Here is a 21460-nt window from a genome sequence, read left to right on the forward strand (position 1 = left end):
GACTGATGAGAGCACTGGCTGGCCAGGCTGCTCAGACGTGTTGAAGGGTACAGTTGGCAGCTGTCAGGCCTATATTTGTTAACTATGTAAAGACATGTGGAGAAGACCTTCCCTCCCAATAAACAAACACAGTGGTGGCACAAATCTTCACAGGGAGAAAACGAAAGAGAGAGAGAAAAACAGAGAGGGGAGAGGGAGTAAATATGGCTTTCCCACTGACTGTTTTTACATAGCCAGGTAGAGGAAGTGATTTGGTCTAACTTGGTGTACTTTAAATTATACTGTGGCGCTTATACCCGGGGTCTTGATAGCTTAATGTCTTCAGGTTGGTTTAACACACTAAGACGGGATACCAGGATACATCATTAGCTTTCAGTCATCATACCAGACAGTTCATCTTGTAGTACTATTTTCACAGTTTGATTGTGAATGCATGTTATTATATTATTACTTTATGAAGATTTCACATTACCCTCTAAAAACAAACAAAATGTCATCAGATTGAAAAAGAGGAAAAATGCTGTGATTGAAATTCCCCATTTCTACACAAGCACATCACCCTGCACAATAACCCTGCACAAAGACTTGAGTCCAGACAGAGAGAGAGTACGTACAGGGATGAAGCTTTTCAGTTGCTCTGTCAATGTATTATTAGCTCTTAATATGACAATGTGGGTGTACTTTATACATATCCTGTATGAACTGCACAAATTATGCCCAACATTCAAGAACATAGGCCTCACTTTTGGTCAATTCCCGGATAAAGAAAATGTTGATATATATTTTAGTTAAATTTCCTCTCAGGTGCACCATATGATGTTTTTAGCAATATGTGCTGGCATCCTTTGGTTCTTTCATCAAGGCCTCTGGGCAATTCTCAGTTCTAAATGTGCAAAGCACCTCGTTCTCTTTCCAACCTACCGGTCAAACCTATTACCATATATAAGTGATTAAAATAAACAGTGAACAGTGAAACTCAATTTGCAGAAGTTAGAATGAATATCAGCCTACCACGTAAATAGCAATATAGGCTACTAAATAATAAATCATATCGCTCTCCACAAATGAACAATCACTGGTTCCAAATCCTGCTGTGATTTGTTTGCGTGAGAAAATCGAGGTTTTTGCAGTGTTGGAATTTTCCCTGGTATGGACACTGGGGGATGATGGTCAGAGATCTGTCCATTGTGTTCGTGTCCATTGTGTTTTTATGCCCATATCCGTGTTCAAAGATGACCAAAAATAAAAAGGGTTGAACAGGAAAGGTAGATTTTCAAGCCAAAAGGGAAACGTGTTTTACTGTAAATTTTCCAAAAGCTATTAATTTTATGTCTTCAACTTTGGTCGCATATTCGGTCACATGCAATTGTCATCTAAATCTCACAAAAAGTCCAACAACTTACCATTCACAGATAGCCTATGCGATATTGTCTTCACCYAAGGGAGGAAAAAAGTGGTGATCAGAAGTAGGTATTAATTGCATCTTGCAAGGAATTGAAAATACTGCAAGTTAAAGTGCACTGCAGTCAAAGTGCCTTTCAAAGCGATTATCCCTAACGAGTCTACACTGAAGCAAGCACCTGTATGGCTGGTCATCGGTCATCGGGTGGTCTCAGGCTGGAAAGTTCATCGCCATATGTAGGCCTAGATTTAAAAACACCTGATGGCCGGGCCGGCATTCTGATACAAGACTTGAAACCAATTAGCTCTAGTTCTTTATGCCTTGTTGTTTCTGCACGTTAACCTAGGTAATCAGGGGTTAGCCTATGTATTCTATACGTTTAGTTCATTATGTTGCCTTATCGAATTCGTGTTAATTTGTCAAATGAATACTTTTCTGATAAGAGGGTGCATGGGGCTTACTATAATTTGTTATCCAATGTGACAACATTAATTTATTGCATCAATATCATTATCGTGATGGAAAATGATTCATAGCCCCACATGCACAAAAGAAACGGCACATTACAAAATATATTATTAATTATGCATGTCATTTTTAATTATTCGATATAATCTCAGTTTAGACCGCTAGTTATTTATTAATGTGATGTATCTGAATCGAAATCTGAACAAATAGTTATGAACTAAAGTAAATGAAAATTAAATAACTGTATTAATGCAGGCTATTAGCCTATATTCATCACAGAAAAAACTTAAACATTATCMAATTAAATGTTTTGATGGCTGGTTAATGAAACTTTAAATTAAATCCTCTCATGCGAATGTAATCGAATGCAGACAGTCAGCCACTTAGGAAGCTAATCAATGAGGAGGCCAATAATTTCTTCAAGTGAAATGGTCTAAATGGCATTTTATAAGACTTGTTATATGTGCACTATTGGCTGTTTATTACTTCCAAATGTCCGTGGAGAGACTGGACAGCAGCTATTCAGCAAGTCAACTGTCAGCGGTCAACTAGTTGACTTCCTCCCTGTCTTATTCAAGGATTTAGACCAATATTTACATAGGAAAGAATTTTATATATGAAGCGTGCTGGTCGGTCCCAAACCTTTCAGTCACGCTATATGAATGTTAAAAATATTGTTTTATGATCCTTGGACACCACTTAATTTATCGTCTGTTAATTGATTTGAGGTTCTAATTAACATCGAACCTTTTGCTCTTGAAGGTTTTGTAGAAATTGAAAATATCTGTCAGAAAGTCGTTGAAGCTGTATTACGGTCAGAAATTATGAAATTCATTTTTAATTTCTATAGAACACGATCCTAAAAAGCAACCACTAAAAGGCTTACGCGTGGTGTGTTAGAGATTTTGTAAATTATTTTTACAGACATGGACCAGTTTGTCCAAAAATGTAATCGAGTATTATTGTACTGAGGCAAGCATGCCGAAGTGTCTAAGCCAAATCCACATCGCACCTAGACGTTTGATAACACACACAGATAGCAGAGAGCATGCCTAAACAGATACTGTGTCCTAAGTTATTCAATGAGGCATGGGCTGGAGCTCTTGTTTTTGCGATTTGTCATGTTACCACAACAGAACAATATTTAGCACAGAGTATCGGACCACACAAGACTTACCAAATATATCAACAGGCAACTTCAAACTTTTGACAGCGAGAAAAACAACATGCACAACGAAGTCAACAAACAGCAATAAGAATGAATAGACAGGCTATAATAATCACTTCTGAACAACAACAATAATATACTTGTAATGTATATTATAATATTGTAGGCTATAGGCCTACTCGTATATTTAACATCTAATACAAATAACGTAAAACCCAACGGCAGGCTACAAATGTTATTCTTTTGTTGCAGAGACTTATACTAAACAATGGTATGCTATATTCCAAATCGAGGTGTTCAAAAGAAATATAGCCTTATATGCAAAACACAAATCATTCAAAAGCCTATATAGTACACAATATCGCATGCCCAAAAAAGTGCATAAGCCTTTTTTAAATTCCTAATTAAACATTATTGGGCACGATAAATAAAAAAAGGTTAAACAAACCACCGGTGTGCACTGGTGCCACAGGTAGGTAGCCTAGTGGTTAGAGCTTGGGCCAGTAACCGAAAGTTTGCTGGATCGAAACCCTGAGATGGCAAAGTAAAAATCTGTCGTTCTGCCGCTGAACAAGGCAGTTAACCMACTGATCCCCGGTAGGCCGTCACTGTAAATAAGAATGTGTTCTTAACTGACTTGCCTAATTAAATAAAGGTTACATTWAAAAAATTATAATTACAAATATTGCGCCTGGAAACTTGATGCATGCTTTACCCCCTAAAACATTGAATTATACACGACGTTTTCGGGCCATATAACCTAGGCTACTTAATGAAAGTGTGTTCCGCTTTATGGAAGTATAAGACTAACGTGAAAACGTTTCTTTAACAATAARAAAAGGACATCACTACCTATATCGCTAGCTTGATGGGTTAGGTTTAGAAAATGCCATTGATCGGGCAGAAAGTAGAATATGAAGGAATGAAAACGGGTAATCTATGGATTAAGGTACTGTATATTCAAAAGCACAGGTCTAAAGGGTCAATTGCAAACGGAGGACAATGAAAGCTGTTGAATGTCAAACATTGATCACAAAATTGCATTTCAAATGTAAATAGTTACACTCTTGACTACATATGAAACATGTGAACAATAATAGGCCTATGGCATTCCTTCTTGAAACAACATAAAAACCAAGAGAACTACAAACAGTGAGATGAGTAAAATACATCGGCTCAACATCACTTCCTTTGTCCCCGGTTTCCTGCATTTGAAGGTCAATGGCACTGCTGTCCCCGCTCGCTGCTCCTTATCTAGACGGAATATCTGCGTCACTGATGGAGATGATGCCCGGATTTGGACAAGATCCACCGAGGCCTCTTCCGATGCGTCAACATCCAAATAAGGGAATAACCTATCGAGTATTTCTCAACGAATCGGCAAACTAACATACAGCAGGACGAAATAAGTTACATTAAGCTACTGCGTAAATTAAACACAATTTACCTTAAATCTGGCAATAACTCTAAATTAGGCCTCCACGTCATTATTGCTGGGCTAATGTTTGGGTGGGCCTCATTAACGCTTATAGACTACATCGGAATAACGACAGATAAATATTGTCTGCTATGGTCCATTTAAATGGGCCTAACTGAAATATTAAAGATACAAATAAATACAGAAACAGTCATTGTGTTTTCCATCATGTACAGGCTAACTGGTCTATGCCGCCCCTGTAGCCTAAGACATGCAAGTGTTGATGTATATCTGTATCTTCTGACGATGGATGCTGATAACACGATTTTAACAGCCTAAATCATGCAAACTAACTAACCAGGGAAATCTAATAAGAAGAACACTTTTGAATACATTCACAAATAAACAAACAAAGGCTTAATAAATGTTTAGACACATTAACCGAGACAAGGCATAAACTAGGTTAAAGGCACCATTAAAACTAGTAACTATGACCGGATGTTTCTCAGTGCGCGCAAAAGAACCGTAAAAACTTCAGAGGTAGACCTACCACTGTAAACTATGCAAAGTTCCAACAGGCACACCACGGGCGCGTTCAGCAGGACGCAACGTTTTGGAACGTTCAGTTTGGAATATACTTTGCATAACAAATATGCCTCTGTTGTAGAATAAGGAATCACGTCGGCTCTATTCATGGCATTTATATCTGAAACTCCAAGAACGTTTGGCAACTGAACATGGCCCTGGTGTAGAGTGAGGGGCCAGCGAGAGTCACAACAGGTAACTTTACCAGCGCTGCGGAGTGTCCCACCAAACTAACCAGGCTTTAAATAAATGTAAGATATGGGCTTCAAATGGTCAGGAAATAATGCCGTTATAATTACTACGAATATGGCCAATATGGCAATAGCCTATGTCCACCAATTCTTTGAGCTACTGCTATTTTCTCTTATTTGCAACGTGAACGTATACCTAGCTATAGGCTAGTCTAAAATGTATAATTGTATTTATAGGTGAAGATAAAACACTCATGTCAGGAAACACAATAGGAAACATAATATGTTTAGGCTGTCCATTCATTTAAGTAATGAACATACTGTATGTATTTTTAAAAACCATTACTCCATGAGAGTATAAACCATTACTCTCATTATTTAGGAAATGTTATGTGTCTGCTAATTCATAGCTTATTCGTGCAAAGCTTGTTGAATAGGTGTTTTCAGTCGCCTCCCGCATGTGCGCCAAGGCCTTCAAGCGAATTCCTAAAGAGTCTTCCTATTTGATCAGGTTCTGTATTTTGTCTGTTATCACCTGAGTATTTACAAAGAAAGGACGCTTCCGACATGGCAATGATGAAGTGAGCTGGTATCAATGGCATCATCTGATAAAAATAACCTATTCTTTAGGTGGATTACTTAATCTTCAAGATAATAAAACAATGTTAGTCTTGCATTTTCTTGAAATATCAAAATAGCACAGTGAACACTTAGGCCGATAGACGACATGGCAATAAAGTAATAATACATGTCCTTGTATTATATCCTATCAAGAAATGATGTGGACCTATTTGGCCTTCACACTTGGTTAAGCATTTTAAGATGCTACTGTATAACAACATACGACTTAAGTGTATATGGCCTTTGCTTAGATGCTGTATTAATTAAAGAAGGATAAATAATCAGGGATTGCTGGCTAAGGTCAAATAAATGTGTTCCCTTTGTTCCCTTTGAATGTTATTGCATGAGGTAATTCTGTTGGCTAAAGATATAGGCTAAATTATATAAATGATCAAAATAATTATGTACAATTCTACACTTAAAAACAACAGATTACCACAGTAGTTGATTTATGTTTGATTGCATTAAGAAAACATCCTAAACAAATAGGTCTAATCTGCAAAGACAACAGCTGTGCAGCTCACTAAATTATCCCATTAGCCCGCTGCAGCAGCGCATTATTCAATAGCCTAAGTGTAAATTAGACTCAATCCCGGTTGCTATCGCAGTAGCTCAACCAAACAAAACTTTTGTTACTATTAATTCATTATGAAGCTTGGTAAACTGATAAGAGATACTGTAAACGCAAGATAAAGGTCAAGTGTCTAGCAAAGCGCACGAGGCAGCTCTACTTGCATTATAGCAGGCTCACAGGGCAGTAGCCCCAGTCATTATTCTGCTACACTTGCGCTGAACTTTGTTTACTGACTACAAAACCCAATATGGCCAGCCAACCACAAACTAACTATCATACGATGGAATATAGCTGTACACGTTGCGATTACAATTGGCAGGAAAAAAATAGGCTAGACAATAATTTAGTTTACGAAAAATAAAATGCTATAATCCATATGGGTTAAACAAATGTCTAACTAATGTCTGATCGTGAGATCAATAGTATTCAGGTATTAAGTGAGGTCATAGTGTATTGGTTGGTGCAGCCATTGCACCAATTAGGCAATACATACAATTGGGAAATTATGGGAACACCATAACCATAAATTAATACATTAATCCTACCTCCAGAAGAATAGACGCAACAACAATGCCTAGTTCATTTGACAAAGAAGCTCAGGACAACAACGGCCCCCATGCCCAAGGTATTTGGAAATTACGCGCGCTATCATTGCACAACCAAAGGACCCAATAATATAATTTACTGTATAATTGCAACACTTTCAAGCCGGACATCCGCAATGACGTTATACTTTTTTCCCAAAGTGGATTCAAATTTGGCACATGATTGACCAGATCTTATTCAAATAAAACATCCAGTCAAAGCGTGCACACTTTTTTTCGAGCCCTACAAGGGAGGCGTGGAGCTCTCACTTTTGACATTCTCTCTCTGCGGTAGCTTCTCCTCAAGGCAGACTAGCGAACTCTTATGACATCACCCAGCCGCCGAATGGGGGAGAAGGGAAGAGCTCTCTGCGGATGAACGAGGTTTTGATACAAGTGGACGTGTTTGGGCATATCAATTGAATTCGTGCAAGGGAAAAGTTTTAAATGTTGACCATATCTTCAAAAAGATTCAGTGGAAATACTTTGCTTTAAAAACAGCGGAGTTACCTAAACTACGTCGCCAAAAGGTCACTGAATATCAACGAATGTTAGAGGAGAAATGTAAAACTATTGCAGCGTATGTTCCTGCGCATTGTGTCTAGCCTTCTGTTTTCTGGAATAGGGCGTAAAGGAAGCAGAGGAGAGACCGATTTCTCGACCTGCTTTCTCGCCTATGGACGACAGCGGTCCCCTCTCTCCAAAAGCAAATGCTTTCAGTATAGCCTCTCTGATTTCAGCTGCGGAGCAAGCAGGAAACGCAAGATTTGACAAACACCGCACTGGACTGGACAAGCAAAACCAGCACAACTGTTACACTTCGTTTAAAATGCACTACAGCACTGTCACCAGAGAAATGGAAGGTACGAGCGCGGTCTTGACAATAACCTTGTAAATATTTGCTTGTTTCAAGTTTGTTTGTTGCTCATCTCAGGTTGTTGTTGTTGTTGTTTATGTTGTTGTTGCATACAGATGTGATCTTGTTCCTGCAATATACTAATATTGAGCATCCAGATGTTTGAGTTAGTGTAACTCTATCAATAAAACAATGTTGATGCTAGACTAGGCTACAATGTAAAGGTAAATTCATATAAAAATATTCCCGAAAAGTCACATCCAGTATATACTATAGGGAAATTCCGCGAAAAATATGATGCATATGACAATAGGAAGTTATTCATAACTTAAACTAATCATAACTTCGGAAAAAAACTGTGTTCATAGGCGAATGATATCTTTACAGAACTGCAGAAGCTTGTCAAAATAGTGATTTCAGTACTTACATAAGCTACTACCATCAGAGAAGAGAACGAGAACACATTTTGAAAATAAGGAATGAGAATTTAGGGGCGGGGGTTCATGGATCACCAGTGCGTATTAATGGTAAAAAGTTGACAATAGGCCTATATCAAACACAGTGGAATTGGGTCCCTTATCCCAGTTCCATTTGGCATATAATAATAATTCAAGATACATTAACCCCAAAATAATGTTGCGTTTGTTTGTTCATGCATATACGTGTTTGTTTACCTCGTAAAAAAGTTGACCCTTCACTGTGCCAGCTAGCCCGTCTATTGTTACAGGAGGACGATGTGGGCGATACCCTTATCCAAAAGTAAATGGGTGCCGGAAAGCCCATTAAAACGGGGCGCACTTCACTGTCAATCAGTCTCGTCCCAAGGCGAGGAAAGGCACATTACCTGCAGTTCCTTATCTAAATAGAAATAAGAACCGGTTTTATCGTGAAGGGGAGGCCCTGTAGAGAGATAAGAGAGAAGTCTGGATTGCAGTCTAGCATACCGCAGTAGCGCAGCAAAGCGGAGGCAGCCTGGAATACTTTTGAACACAATCCCTCGAAAAACAATTTACGTGTATGGGTTACAGGGTTATAGTTCTACAAAAACATTTTTGGTCAGTATTGGGAATTATAATTAGGGACGCAGCAAAATAAAAGTTCTAAATGTTTTTTTCCCCTCACTATTTAACGTTTTGCGAGAAACGTTGCGAGCGAATTCACTAAAGGCAAAAGGCATTTTAGGATTTAGGCTGTAGTTTATTACAGCATTGGATGCAACAGCGAGGATTAATGGACGCAGAAAATACTAATAGACGCACGAAACGGAAACTATTTTAAAACTATTCGAAAATCTATAAAGGCTGTTTGACTTTGAAAAAAATAACTCAAGACTACAACTGCTTTCAGTGTGCAAAGCATATAGTAAAATCCAACTTTTGGAATGATTTCAGCAATATCCAGTCCGTGGCTGACGCAGCTGTCCCATTTTTGCGATGTTGCAGCCTTCACGACCAGCAGCCTAAGCAGCCTCAACGCACCGGGGAGTTACCATCTCTCTCCGTCCCCCGGGGACCCCTACAGCCAACATGAAACCCACTTTGAGCCATGCCCGGCCGCTCAACACAGCTACAACTACTCGGGGTCGAACCCCGCACAGGCCCAGCAGAGCGACACCGGGTCTTCCAACTGTTCCTCGTCGTCCCCCAGTTCCACACCGAACAGCAAGTCTCTGGTGAAAAAGAACCCTAAGGTGGCCAACATTAACGTTCAGTTGGAGATGAAAGCTTTATGGGATGAATTTAATCACCTGGGAACGGAAATGATCGTTACTAAGGCTGGAAGGTGAGTGGGAGTTACACCATGAGACATGCATGCTTCACTGGGTTAGGGTGCATCATGTTGTGAACAAATATTTAGTTTCCTATTTCAAATGTATGCCATGAGAGCTTACACACACAAAGTAGGCCTAAATGATGAGATACGTTGGGAGAAAATATTTAAAGTTGGTGTGTATTTACTCAATTACAAATTGATGTTGGTGTGATGTTGCAATAGAAATTACGCAGCAATATACAAGCTTATCGATCTATTGAAAACAACTCTTAGCTCATGCTATTTTACTATAATATTTAGATAAAATATTCACTAAAAAACTAGGCCTATTAAAGGAATATCCTGTTGTGTTAAATATAATTTCTAGTCAGACTGTAACCGAATCAAATATTGTGCCTGCAGTTTTTATGTTAAACATTCTCTGAAATTAAGCATTTTTATTTAATTTGGAGTAGTGGATACAATGAAGAGTAGGCTATTTCACCGCAAACATTTAAAACGGTCTACACGTGTGGCCAGAGAAAGCTTATTATTTCTGACTGAATAAAATGACGATATTCGAAAGGGCGTTGATATTCATCCAACATTTTACGCATGCGTTTTTAGGGGATAATTGTATGCGTAAAGGCCCTTCTGTTTCCCCTGTGTGAGTCATGCTTTCCTTGACATAAAGGCCCACCTCACAAAGGTTAAACTTGTGCTTTCCTATCTTATACAGAGTAATAACACCATAGCTAAGGCATTTAGGGGATAATACATGAGATTGTTAAAACAGATAGAGAACTAAAAAGAACGTTCCAGAATTCGCATTTTTCGGGCAATGGCAACGATGCGGTAAAGATGTCAATGGAACTCGAGGTAGTAATGCTTGTATGGATGCCAACCCCATCATCACCAATCAACTGTATTACAGTTAAAACGACTGACTACCACCACCGATTTCTGTATGCTAGCTATGCTACCAGTTTAATGAACAAAAGTGAGCATTTAGCAGTCACTTCTTCTAAACCTGCAAAGGAACAACTTCTAAATGTTATGCAGCGAAAACAGCCAACTATTCCCAAATCGGACTTCAGTAATCACACTTCGGGCCTGTTACAATACATCAATCATGAAGGATTTGACGAATATCCAACTTTTGAGCTATAGCTATTTATTCGACTGTTACGGTTATGCACCCCTTTCCTTTTAATACCCTCTCAAAATGCAAAATTTAGCGCTTTTCCAAAGCTAGAAAGTTTTGCATTGAAATAGCTTGCTACTGTAAACAATCCACGTATTAGTAAAATTACAGGCCTATGCCTATTTCTTTCTCTGCATAATATGACCTTGATATTTACATGCTTTCTCGTAGGCAACAGAGCAATAAAACAATATTTGATAGCATTTGATAGCATAAATATTAATAGCAGTCAAAAAGCATATTGGTGAATTTCGCAATATGACTAAAGGCATTATTTATGCAATGTCGTAGGCATTTGTTACTGGACAATTTAGTCCCACTTGCCATACTATGAATAACTGCGTTATATTATTCAATATTTATTTTAGGATTTGAGGTCCATAAGAGATGGCATTTACGAATGCTCAGTTGACCTGCTCTGTGTTATAGGGTGACAGCAGAACAACATCTGTCATTCCAGAGACATTGAGCAACACAGGATCTGAGGGAGAGCACTTTAAAAGCTACTTTAGCCTCACCTATCCACAACTGCAGCCTTGAATAGACACTGACGTTAATTGAGCAAGGATTTTAGGATCACTTTCACTGGTTTGGCGGATTACTTCACATACAATAAAACGTTTTACGGTATATGAGACACCCCACCCCGTCTGCAAGTGTGTGCATGAGGGGAGAAAGAAAGAGAGAGTAGGCCAATTTATGAAAGATAGGGTGAAGAAAAAGAATTGTCCCTTGATGCAACAACGTGTGTGTGTGATTAGAATTCATCAAAGGGCAGAAGAGAAATGCAAGTGCCTTGCAAAAATATTCATCCCCCTTGGCGTTTTTCCTATTTTGTTGCATTACAACCTGTAATTTAAATAGATTTTTTGGAGGATTTCATGTAATGGACATACACAAAACAGTCCAAATTGGTGAAGTGAAACTAAAAAAAATTACTTGTTTCAAAAAGTTCTTAAAAATTATAAACGGAAAAGTGGTGCGTGCATATGTATTCACCCCATTTGCTATGAAGCCCCTAAATAAGATCTGGTGCAACCAATTACCTTCAGAAGTCACATAATTAGTTAAATATGATCACATGATCTGTCAGATGATCTCACTATACATACACCTGTTCTGAAAGGCCCCAGAGTCTACAACACCACCAAGCAAGGGGCACCACCATGCAAGCGGAACCATGAAGACCAAGGTGCTCTCCAAACAGGTCAGGGACAAAGTTGTGGAGAGGTAAAGATCAGGGTTGGGTTATAAAAAAATATCAGAAACGTTGAACATCCCACAGAGCACCATTAAATCCATTATTAAAAAATGGAAAGAATATGGCACCACAACAACTCTGCCAAGAGAGGGCCGCCCTCCAAAACTTATGGACCAGGCAAGAAGGGCACTAATCAGAGAGGCAACAAAGAGACCAAAGATAACCCTGAAGGAGCTGCTAAGCTCCACAGCGGAGATTGGAGTATCTGTCCATAGGACCACTAAGCCATACACTCCACAGAGCTGGGCTTTACGGAAGAGTGGCCAGAAAAAATCCATTGCTTAAAGAAAAAAATAAGCAAACAGGTTTGGTGTTCGCCAAAAGGCATGTGGGAGACTCCCCAAACATATGGAAGAAGGTACTCTGGTCAGATGAGACAGAAATTTAGCTTTTTGGCAATCAAGGAAAACACTATGTCTGGGGCAAACCCAACACYTCTCATCATCCCGAGAACATCATCCCCACAGTGAAGCATGGTGGTGACAGCATCGTGCTGTGGGGATGTTTTTCATCGGCAGGGACTGGGAAACTGGTCGGAATTGAAGGAATGATGCATGGCGATAAATACAGGGAAATTCTTATGGGAAACCTGTTTCAGTCTTCCAGAGATTTGAGACTGGGATGGACCTTAAGCATACTGCTAAAGCAACACTTGAGTGGTTTAAGGGGAAACAGTTAAATGTCTTGGAATGGCTTAGTCAAAGCCCAGACCTCAATCCAATTGAGAAGCTGTGGTGTGACTTAAAGATTGCTGTATACCAGTGGAACCCATCCAACTTGAAGGAGCTGGAGCAGTTTTGCCTTGAAGAATGGGCAAAAATTCCAGTGGCTAGATGTGCCTAGCTTATAGAGACATACCCCAAGAAACTTGAAGCTGTAATTGCTGCAAAAGGTGGCTCTACAAAGTATTGGCTTTGGGGGGGTGAATAGTTATGCATGCTCAAGTTTTCAGTTTTTTTGTCTAATTTCTTGTTTGTTTCAATAAACAATATATTGCATCTTCAAAGTGGTAGGCATGCTGTGTAAGTCAAATGATACAAACCCCCCAAAAATCCATTTTAATTCCAGGTTGTAAGGCAACAAAATAGGAAACATGTGAAGGGGGTGAATACTTTCGCAAGACCCTGTACAGTGTTAAATAAAGCTAAGCGTAATTTGCGATAAGCAAAAATGTAACCATACTCTAACATTGTTTATTCATGCATTGAATCACTTCATACACAAAAACTACAATCCTGGGCCTCCTTCTTCCTTGGAAGGCGTCATAACATGAGGCCTACAGCAACAAAATATAGGCCGAATGCAAAATGCTTACCCTATAACAATACTATTGTTGTGGCTGCGGGTGAGATAATGTTTTCGACTGTTGAAAAAAGGCTAAATGTTGTATTCTAAAATAATATCACGAAGTATATCACAACATATCATTTATTTTCTGACGGGGATTTGCCACAATCTCCCAAATCCCACGCAAGTAAACCCCAGTGACAAACACTTGCAGATGAACCAATAGACAATGATAGAGCCAATTCAAAGAAAACCCATGTAAATGTATCATGTGTTTTCTTCTGTCAGGCGAATGTTTCCAACATTTCAAGTGAAAATATTTGGAATGGATCCTATGGCAGACTACATGCTGCTAATGGATTTCCTACCAGTCGACGACAAACGATACAGGTACATTTTATTTACCAAATGAACAAGATAAAACTATACTTTTCTTGGAAAATATTTTGTGCCAGTCTACTTTCGCTGCAGTGAATGTATAGGCTATGGCATATGTTCCAATGAGCGTGTATCCAACTCAAAGTATATGCCCGAGACAAGGAATTCAATTGAAAAACAGAACGTAGGCCTATGAAACATCAATTCAAATGTTGCTCCTTTCTTCCTGTCGTAGGTATGCTTTTCACAGCTCCTCGTGGCTGGTGGCGGGTAAAGCTGACCCTGCTACTCCCGGGAGAGTTCACTACCACCCGGACTCTCCCGCCAAGGGCGCACAGTGGATGAAGCAGATAGTCTCATTCGATAAACTAAAACTCACTAACAATTTACTGGATGACAATGGACATGTAAGTATTGTAACGAAGACCTTAGTTTACAAAAAAAAGTATTTATTTGCACTGCTTGCATCTGCTTTCAAATGACTTGAAAGAGAGTACAATATTTATATTTATAAAGCACCTGCACATTCGTTTGTCTTGTGTGCCAAAATGTTTCCACGGACAGAGTTACTTTTTTCAAATGCCTTTACCTACACCTATACTTTTTCCAGGTTACTCATTCCTGTTGAATAGATCTGGGAAATGATGTCTTATTATTTTTGATTGATTTTACATCATTTTAATCCATGCATAATTTGATCAATTTCATCGTGCGTAAAATGGTTAGTGCGTCAAATGTGTTGACTTTCAAGATGATTGTGCTTATTAACTAACCCCTGCGTCGATTAGCCATCGGGGGATTATGAAAACACAAATGCCCATTGAGCTTTTTGAGTTCATTTTACAAGTCAGTATTGTTCCAATAGGCCTAACCTTTTCCTCGCTCCCGCTGCAGATCATTCTGAACTCAATGCACAGATACCAGCCGAGATTCCACGTCGTCTACGTGGACCCACGCAAAGACAGTGAGAAGTATGCCGAGGAGAATTATAAGACCTTTGTTTTTGAGGAAACACGGTTCACGGCGGTCACAGCGTACCAGAACCACAGGGTAAGAATCTCTCCCTTTACATGCTATGCAGATATAATAACACACATTAGGCCTATATGATAAAATCACAGCATGATAATAGATGCTTGTTGTAGTGTGTTTTTGTGTTTTCACAAACTCACGAACTTTATGCAGTGTTTTTGCACCATGGGGCTATTTACAAAGTCTAACTGAATAAGTCAAAGTGTAAAGCAGAAGGCATAAAACAGCACGATATACGTGGACCCAGCCTGTTTGCCTCTATTTCTAATAATGAAGTAAAACTCATAGTAGTAGCCTAGTAAGTAATAGCCTAATAATTTGCATGAAAAATAATTCGATTGACAAACGAATCCTAGATGTTTTTATTAATGTGTGCATGATTTGACCATTACATATTTCCAACAGGGCACAAATGAACACCATGTAGGCCTACTGCTAGTAACCCCGACTATAATGCATTATGACAAAATTAGGCTACATACAAAAACTTTCTAAAAAATCCACATTTATGTGAAACACATTCAGGATTAAACTAACCATCTTTAAATGTAAACCAAATTTAAGAAATGTAAAAAGAGCTATTTGACGTTGCATCATTCCTTTTATGGAGCAACTGGTTCTTGCTTTGATCCCCGTTTACTTTTTTAATATTTTTCTTGTATCAAATAGCTGAACATAATTCGTTGACATTATATTTTTGCGCCTGAAAGTTGTCTGTGTGCACTGATGCCCCTGCACAGCTGTCCAGTTACTCTCTTTTTTTCCTCTGTCTTTCCTGCTCTGTGTTATCTGTTTGACCTCTCGGTCTCTAACGGGTCTCCAACGCGCACCGAGGGGCTTTAAGTTTGTTGTTCAACTCATTCCGGATATTCATGACCACATAACTTCATTCACGGATGTGCAAAACTATTGGTCTCATCAAATATAAAAAATGACATGTTCAGCTGACATTTCAATTCAGTGTCAAAGTCACAAAACTTGTTAAACTGTAGGCAATTATCCAAACTACGTTTTCCATTTGTTTGTTGATAAATGCCTACCTTTATGTTGGTTATAATATATTGGTATAAGCTACGTTTCGATAAAAGGAGAAAGGGGTCGCTATAGTATCGTTCTTTAAGTCAACGTAACGGTAAATGCTTTGAGCCTCACTAGTTAGTAGATCTATCTCGCCATAGTCAGAGACACGTTCCACTCTATTTTTTCGTGTCGAGTATAGGAGGCCTAGGCTACTATGTATTTCATGCATATTACACGTTCACATGTTTAATCATAGCCTAAACCCAAAGCCTGGAACAAGCGTGTATATGTCACGTAATGATGTGTTGTTCTGTTGGACTTTCCACTTTGACATGAATGTTTACTTGACTTTGTCCTTTTCCTTGTAGATAACGCAGCTAAAAATCGCCAGTAATCCTTTCGCAAAGGGCTTCAGGGACTGTGATCCGGAGGACTGGTGAGAGAACACACACTTTGAAACTCAATTTACTCTATTCATCAATGACGATGAACTGGATACATTTTTACAAAAGTGCATCAAATTGTCTGAATGGAACCAGTGAATAAGAAATATGTAATAGCCTATTTACAGCAAATGTGACACAAACATATTTAAATGTGATTTACTCATGTTATGTCTTGTGGCTCTGTTATCTGCCTTCTCTACCTTATTACATAATTAAGATATTGGTATTTTTGACACACATTAAAAGAGTAGGTACAGTCAGTGTAACTAAATCCATTCTCTCTGCTCCAGGCCCAGGAATCACAGGCCAGGCTCTCTGCCAATTATGAGTGCCTTTGCCAGAACAAGGAATCCAATGTCTTCTCCCCCACTTCAGAACGGCTCAGAGAAAGGTCTGTAGTCCTCCCTTTGTCTCAGATGAGGAATATAGTTCATTACTTTCACCGAGAGAGTTATTGAATCCAGGAATTGTTATCTTTTAGAACAAAGTACACATTTAATCTCAATTTAGCAATGCTATAACTGAAATACGAGTAAATTATATCTTTCATTAGCTAATATCCATATAAAATATTGAACAGAGATCACCTACAGTAAATGTAGCTTTCACAATGTAGATTGCACAATAAAAAAAAAGCCTTTGTTATGCTAATGCTTGGCTAATGTGCCTACTTTACAGTCAGCCTATCTCTGACTGTCTGCTTTTGTTTGTTGTTGCCTTTAGAGGACACTAGGCGGGACTACGACCGGGACCCCAATGGCACGCCGATACACGCTGACCCCGCCCACCAGCTGATGTCACGTGTCCTCAGCCCTGCCCTCCCCGTCCAAGGAGGCCTCCACGCCGCCCCCCTCACCAGTGGCCGGCCAAGCCCTCCCCACGACCTGCGCATCCCGGACGGCCACCCACTGGCCCAAGACACCCTGCACCACCACCCCTACAAGTACCCCACATCCTACGAACACTACCTGGGGGCTAAGACCCGGCCGTCGCCCTACCCCTTACCCGGCATCAGAGGACACACGTACCACCACCACATGAACCCAGCCACAGCTAACATGTACTCCACAACTAGTGCCCCCGCTAACTATGACTACGGTCCCAGATAATGACTGTATAGCTGTAGCCGGCAGCCACGGCCCACACACCTGGGCTTCGGCTACTAGCTAGCTAGTACTGTGGAAAAGGAAACACGCAGGGGTGGAGGGACAACAACACAACTCTGTCTTCATGGCTGATGCAACGTCAGGAGGTTAGAAGGTTGGGAGGTTGTGCGGCACACCCGGTTGCTGGATACCCCATTCCCTCAGAGAGACAAAAACTACCGTATTTATTTAAGGGAAACGTATCTTGGCAGGAAGTACAGACTGGCCCTCTGAGACCGAGCAGGGGTCTTTCTTGACCTCTGAACTTTGACAGCAATAGCTCTACATGAGGGCACCTTTTTGCCTGCGTGGTAGAGCGGCGCAGGCAGTGAGCCAGCTTACAGAGGAAACAGCTTACCAGGGCCTTCTCTTAAAACATGGATGACACATTATATTCGGACTGGAATTGATTCTTTTTTTTGTGTTGGATGCACTTTTTGTTATTTTTGCTTTCAGAAAAGCCATATGTTATATAGTCAATCAAGCTTCCATAGATAGACCAGACATTTGCATGTTGAGCTCATTGGATAGGTGTTGAAACACCTAATTGTTTTTGAGAAGAAAAAAATATTTTTTAACCATCTTGAGATGCCGCCCTGAGAAGCTTGCACCATGGCACTGACTTGCAACAATTCAAAGTCAATAAAGAAGCAGAATGACTGTTCTGTAACTGTAAAATAAATATTAAAWTCTTTACTTTTAATTCATAAAGCATCTTTCTCCCAGTTCTCCATTCAGATCCCTGTGTGCTATCATAGGGCCAGGAAAGACCTTGCCTCATTGATTGCATTGTTCTGTTTTCTCAAGCCGGATTTACCCAGTTGGTTGATAGTGTTGAGTCAGTGTATATGTGAGAAAGAGGACTAGGAACCTGTCTAAACATTAGGTTGTGCACTGATATGCTACAGTTCAAATGTCAGCATCCACACCTGGAACTACAGAATTATTAAATGGTGTGTTGCATAGAGGAATCATGCTAAACACACACATAGTTGCACAGTAATTTGGCAGATGTCTAGGATCATACTTCAAAAAGTAAACACACACATGTAAAGGCCAAACCCATTAATTGTGTGTGTGTAGGCAAATAACTGAATAGCATGAACAGATTTTTCCCCCTGACAACTGGGCACGCTATTGAGCAACCTAGTAAATAATCTGCCAATAGCAACAACATCTGATACTCAATCAATACATTCTATCCATCCCATTCTATTAAATCAAACCTTATTTATTTTTCTGAAACAAAATCTAACTATTTTCCCTGTGGATATGCTATTTGTAGGTGGGGGGTTTTCAGCAACCTATCAATCAGTATTTTGACATTTTATGTTTTTATGATCACATTTTTTTTTTTTTTAAGTGTAGGCTATAAAATAGTTTTGCTGACAGATTTATCAATTGGTCCAGACAAAGATATAAGTCAATTTGTGCCATTGCAACAATTAAATTATGAGAAAACAAAATATTGCCCTAGCGATTCAAACTTATTATTGACCAGGGTTCGATTCCCGGCCAACGCAGGGCATCCTGCCTTTAACCCTAATTGCTCCAGGATCGCCGTTGATAATGGCAGACCCTGGCTGTGACCCCACTCTATGTGGGTGTTTCATGTAGAGTTAGGATATGCAAAAAAAACATTTCCAATTCACAATTTTTTTTTAACCTTTATTTAACTAGGCAGGTCAGTTAAGAACAAATTCTTATTTTCAATGACGGCCTAGGAACAGTGCCTTGTTCAGGGGCAGAACGACAGATTTGTACCTTGTCAGCTCGGGGATTCGAACTTGCAACCTTTCGATTACTAACGCTCTAACCACTAGGCTACTCTGCCGCCCCGAAATGCATACACACGTGTTGTACATGTGTGAAATAGCCAATATGACAAGTATCAGCACCCACAAAAATATTACCTTACAAGCATCTACAATATCAAGAGCAGGAACGGCTTTATAATGACCATGGTCATACAACCAACCACTTGACTTCCCAGAAAAAGACCCCCTCATCTCTTCCACACAGACAAGAAGAAAACACTAAAAACATTTCCCCTCAAAGGATATAACTCCTCACATTAAATGGAACGGACAGTCGTGAGATATTTTTAGCTAAAAAGGGTAAACATCTGAAAACAGAAATTCTCACTCCGTGCAGAGCTGTCTATATTTGAAGTCCTATGAGGGATGCCTTGTTGTCAAGGATAATTCCTGCTAAAACATCATGCTGTTTGGGGACCTGGGAGTCGAGAATGCCATGATACAATAGGAAACGTCATTATTCATTTAAATTAGGCCTATGCATTTTTCTCTTCAAACGCATGCAGCTGCGGAAGGGTCCCAAGGTAGAGGAAAAGGACGCCCGCGTGCAGGTTGAGGTTGACCCCTGCCTGTAATGACTTGTGAAGGTATCAAAGGTTAAATAATGTTTCCACTCATTTTACTGGCGACCAATTGATCGTATAATTTCTGTTTGGGGTAGGCTACTAACACCAACATCAGAGGCATGAACATATGGCATTCAGGAATACATGGAATATGTGTTTCTCCTAGGAACTGCTCTCCTTTGAGGCGAATAATTGTTTTTCCCCAAAGACTGACTATATCATTTTACCGTATAGGTTAGAAGAACTAGGACTACATATTTCCATCCCTTTAACACAACTAAGATGTAGCCTACATCTCAATACATGGATAAACTGATTATCAAATGAGCATTGGAAAAACAATAAGCTACTTTCGATTCGACGTTTTTATGTCTAACATTACATTTCTACAAAATAATATAATTTGAAAACATTCTTCGATAACTAAAATAATGTAAAGTAGGCATATACATAATTATAACATTTACATTGAAAGATATACATGAACTCAACGATACAAGTTCGAGTATAGGGGAAATTTGAAAGCAAAGAAAGTCACGAAAAGTTTGCCTATTACACTATTATTCAATATAGAAACAAATGTTATAACATCTGACCAATAATACCAACAATAATGACATTATTATATTTATTATACACATTAACGTTTTTTTTGCATTTGAAAAACACATAAGTACACATTTCCCTACATCCCCATATTCCTGGTTTGTTCCTGTGTGACCTGGACAGGACGTAGCAGTCAGGAGAATTGAGTCTCTCATCGCGTGAGCTGAACCCCGGCTGGGCGTAATGACAAGTGGTCCATCAGGAAGTCGAGGACACTGAGACCCAGGACTCTTCCGTTAGGTCGACCCAGCTGTGTTTATCCTCGCAGCGTTTCGCCTTGATGTGGGGCCAGTGGTCGCCAGGTGTTCGCCAGGTGAGGACAGAACAGGGGTCCATGGTCATCCAACTGACGGATAATTACCGCTTCTTTCACACAACAAAGGAATCTCACAACAATATGATTATTTATGTGACCGCTGATGCGCAGTAGGCTATATCAGACAATATTTTTTTTAAATATGCGTGAGATGAGAGTTCCGACTAAATCCGAAATGACCTTCAGGGATGACAGATTGTGCGTGGCACAAGAAATGTACGATTTTACGCGAGTACATTTCGGGTCGAAATTAGCACAACTCCTAATAAATATTATCGTTGATTATGCACTCTATTGATATCCATTTCATTTACGCGTAGCCTATATTCATGCCCCACCGTAAATATGCCACTACCCAACAGAAAGTAAGCCTGCTAGAGGAACCAAACAGTAGAACAAGTGTAATTAAATACTGCATGGAAAACAGCAGCCCACCAATAATGTTCATGTTTTAGGGGTTGAGTTTATGATTTGCAGTTTTTTACAGAAAAAGATACCAAAATGTAGCAGAAACTAAAACTATTTTGAAAGAAAAGCAAATGCATACAAGTTTGTCACAGTGGTTATCACCATGATGCTTGTCTTTTTTTATGTTACATTTCTAAAATTAGGGCAATAGATGTTAATTATTTTTCTGCACATTCAGCTCAAGTAAACACGATTTCTAGTGACATGATTTCCAGTGTTGCCCCACTATCTAATATCATGAGTGGGTATGTGGAAAATAGCCTAACCCCAATCAGACAGACAAATACAACTTGATA

The 21460-nt window shown here is 39.4% G+C and overlaps 1 protein-coding gene across 3 annotated transcripts; it reads left to right on the forward strand.

The window, feature by feature from the left end:
• The first annotated feature begins 5154 nt into the window (after nucleotides 1-5154).
• LOC111982421 (T-box transcription factor TBX1) lies at nucleotides 5155-18094 on the forward strand. Of its 3 annotated transcripts, XM_024013990.2 has the most exons (9): nucleotides 5155-5235; nucleotides 7751-7873; nucleotides 9258-9648; nucleotides 13659-13760; nucleotides 13984-14155; nucleotides 14643-14798; nucleotides 16169-16236; nucleotides 16537-16637; nucleotides 16970-18094. In XM_024013990.2, exons 2-9 carry the CDS (start codon nucleotides 7840-7842, stop codon nucleotides 17353-17355), a joined length of 1410 nt encoding a protein of 469 aa, XP_023869758.1. In that variant the 5' UTR covers nucleotides 5155-5235; nucleotides 7751-7839; the 3' UTR covers nucleotides 17356-18094. The 3 variants fall into 3 exon arrangements, with proteins under 3 accessions (XP_023869758.1, XP_023869756.1, XP_023869757.1); XM_024013988.2 differs by lacking the exon at nucleotides 5155-5235 and having other exon boundaries at nucleotides 7236-7873; XM_024013989.2 differs by lacking the exon at nucleotides 5155-5235 and having other exon boundaries at nucleotides 7236-7873; nucleotides 9309-9648.
• Nucleotides 18095-21460: the final 3366 nt, after the last annotated feature.

This window comes from Salvelinus sp. IW2-2015, linkage group LG21 (genome assembly GCF_002910315.2).
Source record: "Salvelinus sp. IW2-2015 linkage group LG21, ASM291031v2, whole genome shotgun sequence".
NCBI classification, from domain to species: Eukaryota; Metazoa; Chordata; class Actinopteri; order Salmoniformes; family Salmonidae; genus Salvelinus; species Salvelinus sp. IW2-2015.

What these genes read in the sequence shown, in the direction of transcription:
- LOC111982421 (XM_024013988.2), top strand. Translation starts at nt 7,687, where the DNA reads ATGGACGACAGCGGTCCCCTCTCTCCAAAAGCAAATGCTTTCAGTATA. An exon ending in TGTCACCAGAGAAATGGAAG is followed by an intron (nt 7,874 to 9,257) that starts GTACGAGCGCGG and finishes GAATGATTTCAG; the next exon opens with CAATATCCAGTCCGTGGCTG. An exon ending in GACTGTGATCCGGAGGACTG is followed by an intron (nt 16,237 to 16,536) that starts GTGAGAGAACAC and finishes TCTCTGCTCCAG; the next exon opens with GCCCAGGAATCACAGGCCAG.